This window comes from Opisthocomus hoazin, chromosome 2 (genome assembly GCF_030867145.1).
Source record: "Opisthocomus hoazin isolate bOpiHoa1 chromosome 2, bOpiHoa1.hap1, whole genome shotgun sequence".
Lineage (NCBI taxonomy): Eukaryota > Metazoa > Chordata > Aves > Opisthocomiformes > Opisthocomidae > Opisthocomus > Opisthocomus hoazin.
Genome location: NC_134415.1, coordinates 84,809,103 through 84,819,733, shown reverse-complemented (window position 1 = coordinate 84,819,733; position 10,631 = coordinate 84,809,103). Strand labels below are relative to the sequence as shown.

General features: G+C 61.8%; 1 protein-coding gene across 1 annotated transcript; it reads left to right on the top strand.

Annotated features, from left to right (window-relative positions):
* Window positions 1-3,230: 3,230 nt before the first annotated feature.
* Window positions 3,231-10,250, top strand: PRDM13 (PR/SET domain 13). The gene is given in 5 exon segments (XM_075447227.1): window positions 3,231-3,371; window positions 4,968-5,099; window positions 5,198-5,318; window positions 8,784-9,328; window positions 9,330-10,250. Coding segments are annotated over 5 exon segments (1,860 nt in total).
* The last annotated feature ends 381 nt before the right edge of the window (window positions 10,251-10,631 follow it).

Here is a 10,631-nt window from a genome sequence, read left to right as displayed (position 1 = left end):
GCCCCGTCTCGGCGCGCCCCGCAGCCCGGGGAAGGGCCGCCCCGGCGGGGCGCGAGGAGGAAGGTCATCCTCCGCAGCACGACGGGCCGGCCCCGCACGCCGGCCTTCCCGCTGCTCCGGGTGCGGTGCGGGACCTTCTCCGCGCCGGAGCGGTGGGGCGGTTTGAATGCAGCTCCCTGGTGGGACATTGCTCGCCGCGGCTGTGCCTCTTTGGGCGGCTGTTGTTCCTTAACATTCATGCCTCATTACGGGGCGACCGGTGAAATCGGGGAGAACAGCGTGCCAGAGCGCTGCGCAGGGGCACCGGCAGTTCAGCGGTGGGCATGAATAAGGGCCGCCGAGAGGGGAAAGAAAAAAAACAACAAACCCACAACTTTCATCGCATCTCTGGGCATAAGTGATCCCGCTTTAATGGAGCCTCTGGTAGCCCGGTTTAAGTATATAAAGAGCGATAGTGGAATGTTTTGATTGAGTCTAAACATTGTCTCTGAATAAAGCTGAAACCATGTAATTAATGTGTCTTTTTAATAAGGGACAATACGGTCGTTCAAGCTATTTAATTTCATTTAATTTTCCATCCCATTTGCTCCAAAGGCTGCTTTTACTTTTAACACCCGGCCTTTCATGCTGCATCTTGCTCCAGTGGGCACATTAGATCGGTTTCACCCTTCCCTTTTAGGGAAGGAAAAATAAAAGAAAATGTGGTTCCTTTCCTCTTTTGTGGACAATTTATTTCACTTGGGGAACTTCAACTTTGAGCCACAGGACAGAATAAAAATCGGAGAACTGGTGTGAATGCTTCCAGAGCAAGGGCTTTTCTTTTCTGACTGGATGGGAACCAGCCACAATCGGCTATATTAATAAATAACTTTCCTCACAGTCGGCCTTTACATGGTCCTATTGATAAAATTGTTCGCGTGTCGTTCACGCTTTTTGAGTCATTAAGGCCCGGGAGGGAGCGGCTCCCGAGGCGGAGCAGTGGGGTACCTTGGTCGCCTCAGAAGCCCTCTCGCCACCTCCGCAGCCCTCGGGATTCCCGCCCGGTCTCATCCTCGAGCGGCCGGGCCAGAGGTTACCGGGACACGTTCACGGCTTGAATTTATTGCCCTCGACTTCTTGTTTATCCTTTTTTTTTTTTCCCCCCCCATTCAGGCCGCTGATCAAAGGGGTCATCTTCAGTTCCCCACATCGTCTCCTTCCCCCCCCCCCAAACCTTCCGGTCCCTCCTGAAGGGAGAACGAACACCCCCACCCCGCCCCGCTCCCGGTCCCTGTCCCGGCGGTCCGGAGGAGACCCCCGAGGGGGGGGGGGGGGGGGGGAGCGACCTCGCAGGGCTGTCCCCAGCCGCGGGAGCGGGCCCGGTGCCCCGCGGATGGCTGGGCTGGACTGGCCCTTTTCCCGCAAGGTGCCACGCGTGACGGCGGCAAACAAGTTCCAGGCTAGCGCCCAGGCCAGCCACCGCGTCGGAAGAGACGGGCCAAGGGTTCTCTTGCGGAAAGCGGGTTGACCTGAGGAAGGCCCGCTCCCTGACCTGGCACCCACCGCCAGAGACACCTCTAAGCTTTTCGGGTTTGCTTCTCAAATTTACTCGGTCCGACCACAGGAAAAACTGCGGGGTGGGGGGGGAATCTCCACACCTGCCATTGCTTCTCGTAGCAATGGATTAAATCTGCATGCGCAGCTTGCTTCTGCGCGGGAAAAATGTCCAGAAATCTTCTTTCTGGAGAGTGACGAGGTATGGAGAGGAGGAAACCTGCTAGCGGGAATTAGACGGGACTGTAAAAGTGAAAGTGGAAAGGTGAATTTGTCATTGCATTCTGTGGTCTAAGAGGCACATCCAGGCTGTCGCGTGTGCCCAAGAAAAAAAGTGTCACATCTTTTCTTTTCAGCCACTGGAAAATCCCTGGGACGTTTACCCAGCCTGAAATACAAGCTGACTCAATCCTAGCGCCTCGTTGTATCTTAATTAAAATATTTATGCGAGGAGGAGGGACACAGACGCGCTCCGCTCGGGTTGCTTCTTTCTGGCTTTATTTACAGCCTCTTTTTGCAGGTTCCATCTCCGAAAGCCGCCTGGGTGGAAGCGATGCCGCTCGTGGGAGAGGAACCTGTGGGTGCATCGGGCGGGGAATCCAGCTGCGCGCCGCTGGCTGGGCGTCTGTGCCACCGCGGTGGCCGTGCCTCGCTGTGTCCCGGTGTCCGTACGTCTCTATCTCCTCCCGTCTCTGTCTCCTCCAGTCTCTGTCTCCTCCCGCCTCTGCTCCTTCAGCGCACGGACCGCGGGCGCGGCTTCCCCGGCGCTCGCAGACGCAGCGGTTCGTGTTTTACAGGGGCTGCGGCGGCTCATATTTTGTGCCATTCAATCCTCCTGAAGGATCAAAGCTCTGCTGAACAGATCACTGGCCTGAAACCAACCCACTGAAATGGTAATATGGTCTTTCTTTAAAAAAAAAAAAAAAAAGTGTAGGTATTTTCTGGTGTTTTCCCATCAAGTACCTGCCCAATTTCTGTATGGCACACGCCGGGAATCAATAGAAGTTAACAAGTCCTCAAAACATTCCCCATCTCTTTGTTTAATCCCCTTTACAATAAAGCCAAGGCAAGAGAATTAAAAATCTTTGAAGTATATTAAACCTGAAAAGGCTCAGCCAAGTAGACTTAAAATAGTCACTTATTTTCCAAAACTGGTTTGTCGACGAACAATAAAAGGAAGCAAAATTTATGGAGAAATTATACAGTGGATTTGTCACTTAAAATATCGTAACTGTCTCGGGGACAATACCCCATGCTGAGGATTAATGGTCCCTCCAGACCTTTGATTCACCAGCGCCTTTTCTTTGCCCTTGACAAATTGGATTTTTAGGAATGGGAAGGTCGCCTGGCCCATTGTCTGCCAGCCTTTCACTCCGCCTGATTATGCAGGGGGGGTTAGGGAAAGGCTCCATGTGACCCTCTTGGACGGGACTCCGCAGCTGCTCGAGAAGCCAAACTCTCTCACCAAAACCCCGCGCCCCAGAGCACCCCCCTGCCAGAGGGGTACCCCTCCTGCTCCCGCTGAAAAGCCGGCGGCCGCGCTCCGCCGCGTCACTCTGCGGGCGGAGATAACGCCGGTGCTCACGGCCGTCCCCGTCCCCCCCCCCGTGTGCCCCCCCCCCTCCCCACCGCCGCCGCTGTCACTCCGGCCCCCTTAAGTAGTTGGGGTCCCCGAGCCCTCGCAGCCAGAGGCAGCGATGCAAACCAGCCGGGCTCCGGCCATCAGCGTGAGCGCCGAGAGCTGCATCCCGGCTGGGCTGCGGCTGGGGCCGGTGCCGGGCATCTTCAAACTGGGCAAGCACCTGTCAGACCGCAGGGAGCCAGGACCCAAAAAAAAGGTATTTTTGACGCCTGCGGGCTCTCCCGCCCCGCTGGACCTCGCTCTTGCCCTTGGCTCGGGGGGAAGGCGGCTTGGGGGGAGAGGCTGCTCTTCCCCGGCTCTGCCTTCCATCCTCCCTGCTCGGAGCGAGCCGGGGAAGGGACGGGAAGCGCTGCCAGGGCGGCCCGACGTGTCTCCTCGCCGCTCTGCCGGGAAACCCTGCCCGCCCGCGCCCTCTCCCCCCCCCTCCTCCGCGGCCAGGCCAGGGGGGGCCGGGGGCTCCCCGGAGGAGGACGCAGAGGCGCCGAAACCGCCGCCGCAGCCCCCCCGCCCGCTGCCGGTGTCGACGGGCGCTGGTCCCGCCGACTCGGGTATCGTCCCTTTGCCGGCGGGGCCGGGACGCGCCGCGGCCGGCTGCTCGCCCCCCGGAGCCCCGGCGGGGCAGGGGGGGGCCAGCTTTCACAGCCCCCGAGTTCCGTCCGGAGAAAGAGCGGGGGGGAGAGGCAGGAGCAGAGACTGGTTTCTGCTTTTGGCCGGGGTTTCTGCCCCCCACCCCGTTCTCCCAGCGCGGGGGGAGCGGGTGGGGGATCCCCGGCGGCGGCGGGGTGCGGGTCGGGGGTCGGGGCAGCCCTAGCGCAGCTCGGCCTCCTGGCAAAGCCTCAGGCCGGCGCCTGCTCCCGGAGCTGCCAACGACAGGCGCGGGGGGGGGCAGGGGGGGCGACGACCACCCGGGTACCGGCTGCGGGGTCGGTCGGTGTCCGAGCTGGGAAGGAGCGAGCAGGAGGCGGCGGAGGGGGCTCACCCCGTCCGTCAGGCTCTTCGGGGGGCTGCGGATGACAGCCCTCTTTCCACCCCCCCAGGGCAGCAGCGGCTCACGCGTTCCGCTCGGATTTTTAATGCCCTTTAATTGTTTTTAAACGCTCTGCCAGCCCACTCAAATTTATTTCTCATCTGGCTCCCTTGGTTTCTCGCTTGAGACGGCTTTGTTCCGGTGACTTTTATTGCACGGTCATTCAGGGAACGGGCACTTCATTTTCTCTTTGTATGGGCGAGCAGATTATGAAGTATGGGGCCACAGAGACTTTGTAGCTGAGCAGAACCCTCTCCCCTTTCCCCCCTCCCCGGCTCCCGACAAGTCGCGTATGTCGCAATTGTTTTGCACGGGTGCTGGGGCTGCAGAGACCCTCCCCCAAAAATAGCACCTTACCTGGGCGTCCAACGCAGCGTTCAGCTGAACGCGGCAGCGGAGACCGAGCAAGGTGCGGCTGGGCCGGTGCGACCCGAGGGAAAAATCCCATTTTCCCTCGCAGAGCAGCAGGTCTCCCCGCCGGGCCCGGGCCCTTGCACCCTGATCCCCGCAGAGCAACAAGCCCCTCCGGGTCAGCCTCAGCTCTCCTGGGGCACCCGCGAGTGGCGGAAGGTCCTGCCGGTGCTTGGGTGACGATGGAAGGGGCAAACCGGGGGCGAAAGGGGATGCTCTGCCCGCGGTGACCGGACGCCTGCCCGGTGCCGGGCACGGCACGGCAAGGCACGGCAGCGCGGGGACGGGCAAGCTTCTTGCTTTCTTTCTGTTTCTCCTGGCGTGGAAGTGACAGCCGTGCCGCCTGTCTTCCAGGTGCGGATGGTGAGAGGGGAATTAGTGGACGAAGCCGGGAGCTCGGCTCTGGAGTGGATAGGGTTAATCCGGGCTGCCCGAAACTCCCAAGAGCAGACGCTGGAGGCTGTTGCGGATCTGCCAGGAGGACAGGTACCTCACTTGCGGCTCCCGGCCGGCCCGCCACCGCTCTCCGCCACCCGCCTCCCCTCTCAAGCCTCCTGAAGAAGTTTCCTTTCTCCCCCTCGCAGATTTTCTACCGGGCCCTGCGAGATGTCCAGCCGGGAGAGGAGCTCACCGTCTGGTACTCCAACCCGCTGGCGCAGTGGTTTGACATCCCCGTCACGGCCACCCCGACGCACGACGAGAAAGGTACGGACGCGGGCGCTCCTTTCAGAGCCACTGAATTAAATTAAATTAAACAAAACGAGCCCTCTTTAACTCATCCCTACGACGGGAGCTCAAACCGCGGTAGGCTAAACGTGGGCCCTTCAGACTCGCGCCCGCGGAAAAATTAATGCCGGCACAGCTGCAGCGACTTTTAACCTGCCACCCTTTAAACTAAGGCTCCATCTGCTTATGTTTAAAGGGTGATCTATTAACTCGGCAGCGTGCGGAAAGGCCCCCGTGCCTCCAGTCGTTCCGTCACCGGCACAGTTTAATGATCTTTTGATAGGCAAATGGGCTTTCTATGCAACAGCGCTGGCGTTGTCGCGCCAGGCAGCAACCCGGCTTCGCGGGCTTTCGAAACGCCGCTTTGGCCCCGCGCGTTGCCCGGCCGGAGCTGCAGAGCCTGTTCCCCGGTTGGCTTGCGGGCAGGTTCACACCGTCGGGTCAAAGCGGGGACTGGGCAGCCCCAGTCAGTTCGGGTGCGTTAGGTGAAAAATCCAGCCGGCGTCGGATCACACCCAGATAAGGATGTCCAAGGATGCAGGGAAAGGGGGCACACCCGTCTGGGACCGCCCGTTTCAGCCTGCGACCCGATTCTTAGCTGGAATTACAGCGGCGTTAACAGCGGCGAGAAGGCTGCGGCACGCGAAGCGGGGGAAAAGAAGACGAAACCGCTCAGTGTCGGCCCGCCGGGCTGCTCCGGGCTGGCGTCTGGGGGTGCGCGAGACCCCAAATCCCTCCCTGTACTGAAACAGCACCTGGAAGAGAAGCTCTTGGTCACGTCCCTGTTCCCCCCCCCGCCCAAGGGCAGCGACGGATGGGGTCTGCGGACGGTCACCCCCTCGAAAAGCCCGGGCCCTGGCGAAGTTTCGGCTGCGCGAAGGAGGACGCGGTGCGGGTTCTGCCCTCCCCCCCCCAACCCATCAGCCGGTGCCTGCGGCAGGGTACCGGTGCCGCTCGGGGGAAAACAACGAGGAGAAAGCTCCGGTCTGCGGGAGGCTCCCGGCGTGGGGCATCTCCCTCGTCCCGTCGAAGCGGCGCTGAGCTGCAGACCGGCCCTGCGGACCGCCCGCCTCTCCGGCCCCACCATTTCCAGACGAATTGATACCGGCTCTGAACAAGCGTATCGAAATGCTGAAGCGCTCTTCGTGTGAGGATGGCACGCTGAAAACAAAACAAAACAAAACAAAACAAAACAAAACAAAACAAAACAAAACAAAACAAACAAAACAAAACAAAACCAGGGCGGAAGAAATTCAGAGAGCTTTTTTTTTTTTTTTTTTTAAAAAAAAAAAGAAATCAAACCAAATCTTTGGAAATCTTCTGGGTTTTGCCCCATTTATTTGGGTTGCCCGTGATGGGCAGGACGTGTTCTTCGTTGTTTTTGCTTTTGTTTGTCTTTTTTTTTTTCGACTTTTTTTTTTTTTTTTTCCCCCCCGAGCAATGGTTGCTGGGCTGGAGCGAGCCGGGGAGAGCCCCGGGCCGGGCTCGGTGAGGCTCGGGCGGCAGCCGGTCGCGGCGGGACGAGGCCCGCGGAGGTCCGTGGCCGCCCGCCTTTCGGTCCGCACAGCTCCCGCTCCCGTTGCCCGGTGCACGGCGCCGGTATTGCGGCAGTGGTCCCGCCTCCCGCCCCTCCCGCGCCCGGGCAGACCCGCTCCCGCCTCCCTCCCTCCTCGACGGGGCGAACAGCCGTGTCCGGCCACCCCACAACCCGGGACCGCCGCCCCACGGCCAGCGAGGGGGGGCTGCGCACGACGGCGAGGGCACAGGCGACGGGACACAGGCACCAGCACCGGGTCCTTCCACGCGAGTCCGCGCCCGGGTTTCCCGCGGGGAGCGAAGACTCCGTGTTTCACCCGGCTGGTCCCCGCCCCGAACGCTGTGCTGAAAGCCCTCCGGGGAGCTGCTCGCAGGGCCGAAGCCCCCCATCCCCGGTCGCTTGTGCCCCACCACACACCCCCACTCCCCCAGGGGACCCCCCGACACGCGAGGAGTTGCCCCCAGGCTGGGGTTGGGGTCTCTCGTTTCTGCGTGGCCCTTGGCCTCACCGTCGGCGTTTCGGTGCGTTAACTCGGGGTGAGGGTCGGCTGGGGGCGGGCAGGGCGGGCAGCGGCTCGGGGGAGACCCGGGGGCTTCCGAAATGTCTTGTCGGTGTGTTGTGGTGACTGGGAGGAACGAGAGGGAGGGAGAGGGATGCATGCAGACAGAGAAAGAGAGAGAAGAAAGGAGGGGAGAAAGGGAAAGGGAAAGGGAAAGGGAAAGGGAAAGGGAAAGGGAAAGGAAGATAAAAAAGGAAAGACAAAGAAAGAAAAGGAAGGAAGAGAGAAAGAAAAGAGAGAAAGTGAAAGAGAGAGAAAGAAAAAGAGAGAAAGAAAGAGAGAAAGAGAAAAAGAGAAAGAAAGAGAAATAGAAAAAAGGAAGAGATAAAGAAAATGAAAAAAAGAAAGAGAGGAAGAGAGAAAGGAAGATTGAGAGAGAGAAAGAAAGAGAGTAAGACAGAGAGAAAGAGAGAAAGAGAGAAAGAAAGAGAGAAAGAAGAGAGAAAGAAAGAAAGAAAGAAAGAAAGAAAGAAAGAAAGAAAGAAAGAAAGAAAGAAAGAAAGAAAGAAAGAAAGAAAGAAAGAAAGAAAGAAAGAAAGAAAGAAAGAAAGAAAGAAAGAAAGAAAGGAAGGAAAGGAAAGAAAGAAAGAAAGAAAGAAAGAAAGAAAGAAAGAAAGAAAGAAAGAAAGAAAGAAAGAAAGAAAGAAAGAAAGAAAGAAAGAAAGAAAGAAAGAAAGAAAGAAAGAAAGAAAGAAAGAAAGAAAGAAAGAAAGAAAGAAAGAAAGAAAGAAAGAAAGAAAGAAAGAAGAAGAAGGAAGGAAGGAAAGGAAAGGAAAGGAAAGGAAAGGAAAGGGAAGGGAAGGGAAGGAAAGGAAAGGAAAGGAAAGGAAAGGAAAGGAAAGGAAAGGAAAGGAAAGGAAAGGAAAGGCACGAAGGCGCAGACACCCCGGCAGACAGGGTGCCCGCGGAGGCAGCCCCTCGCCGTCGGGGGCGGGGAGCGGCTCCTCCGCGCAGGTCGCTCCCGGCGAGCGGGGTCGGGAGGGGTCCGGCGGGGCCTGTGCCTGCCCGGTGCGGGGTGGCCAGCACTGCCGCAGCCGTCGGGGGTCCGTTCCGCCACAGAGAAGCCGGAGCGTTTCGGGGACGGGGCACGAAGGGAACGATTACATCTGGCCCGTACACGCCGGACATTGTCTGGCCGCCTAATGAGGGGCTGACGGTCGTTAGCTCGCCCTTTGTTCGGCGCGGCCGCCTCCCTGACATACGCTGCCCGCCCCGCACACGCCGGCAGATGGGCCCCCGGCAGGCGACCCTCGGAGGCAGCTGCTCCCCCCGCCAGAGCACCGCGGCACGGGGGATGCGGGGGTACGTGGGGCCGCCACTGACGGGTCCCTCCGCTTGCCTTCCGCAGGGGAGGAGCGGTACATCTGCTGGTACTGCTGGAGGACCTTCAAGTACCCCAACAGCCTCAAGGCCCACGTCCACTTCCACTGCGCGCTGAGCCACGGCCGGCCCTTCCTCCACCACCACGACCACGGCCGGCCCGCCGCCGCCGCCGCCTTCGCCCTCCCGCCCAAGGAGCCGCCGGCCGCCGCGCTGCGCGGCCCCCCGCCCCCCGGCTGCGGCCCGCGGGAGGCCGTCAAGCGGGAGGCCGCCGCCGCCGCCTCCCCGCCGCTCGCCAAGCCGGGGCCGCCCAAGCGGGCGGCGGGCAAGGAGGAGCAGGAGCGGGCCCTGGACATGAGCGTGGGGGCCGCCCGCGGGCCGGGCCCGCTGCCGGGGCCGGCGGGCGGCGGCGGGCTGGCGCTCTGCCCCGGGGCGCGCTCGGCCTTCCGCCCCGCCGGGCCGCTGCGGGACGAGGCGCGGGGCGCCCTCGGCTTCCCCAAGCCGCCGGGGGGGCTGAGGGCGGGGCGCGCCGCCGCCGAGGCGCCGCCCAAGTGCGGGGCGCTGCCGGGCGAGGGCGGCCCCCCCCCCCACCCCGGCGGCGGGGCTGGCGTGCGGCGGCGGGCTGCGCGCCTTCCCGCTGCTCTCCCCTCCGGAGGAGGCCTCGGCCTTCCGTCAGGTGGAGCGGGGCCTGCCCGCCGCCTCGCTGCCGCCCGCCCGCTACCCGCCGCTGCCCGGCGGCGCGCTGGAGCGCTTCGCCCTGCCGCCCTTCGAAGGGCTGAAGGCCTACGCCGGGGAGTGCGGGCTGCCCGTGATGCCGCTCGCCGTCTACAACGGGGAGCTGCTCTACGGCGCCGCGCCCTACTACCCGCTGAAGCTGCACCTCGGCGGCCTCCTCAGGTACCCGGAGCCGGTGCCGTACTTCGGGGCGCCGGCGGCCGGGCTGCACGCCGCCGAGCTGGGCTCGCTGGCCGGCATCGACCGGGAGATCGCCATGCACACGCAGCAGCTCTCCGAGCTGGCGGCCGAGAAGGGCCGCGGGCGGCTGGAGGCGGCGGGGGCGGCGGGGGCGGCCGGCGGGAAGCCCAAGACCGGGCACCTGTGCCTGTACTGCGGGAAGCTGTACTCCCGCAAGTACGGGCTGAAGATCCACATGCGGACTCACACCGGCTACAAGCCGCTCAAGTGCAAGGTCTGCCTGCGGCCCTTCGGGGACCCCAGCAACCTCAACAAGCACATCCGGCTGCACGCCGAGGGCAACACGCCCTACCGCTGCGAGTACTGCGGCAAGGTGCTGGTGCGGCGCCGGGACCTGGAGCGGCACGTCAAGTCCCGCCACCCGGGGCAGGGCCTCGGCAAGGCGCCCGGCGACAAGGGTGACTCTGGCTACGGGCGCGCCGAGCAGGAGCAAAAGACTGACAACGACAGCGACGTCGACGTCTGCTTCACCGACGACCAGAGCGACCCGGAGAGCGGCGGCCGCGACCGCCAGCAGTGACGCGGGGGGCGGCTGCGGGCCCCCCCCCCCCCCCCCCCGTCACCACTTAACGCCCCGGGCGGCCGCGTCGCGGGGGAGCGCGGCCCCGAGAGCCCCCCCGACGGCGGCGGGGCGGCCGGGAGTGCGGGGCCGGCAGAGGCGGGGCCGGGGGTGGGGGGGAGGCGAGACCCTGGCGGGCCCGGGATCCCACCGGAGAGGCACCGCTGCCCCGTAGGCGCCCGTATTTCAGTGGCCATACATTTTTTATTGTACCTTTGTGTCGAGGAAATTGTGCCTTTCGGAAAAGTTTTTTTTTTTTCTTTTTTTTTTCTTTTTTTCTTTTTTTTTTTTTTTTTCTTTTTATTTTTTTTTCCGACGTGCTCTCCCCGTCACTCGTTCCCG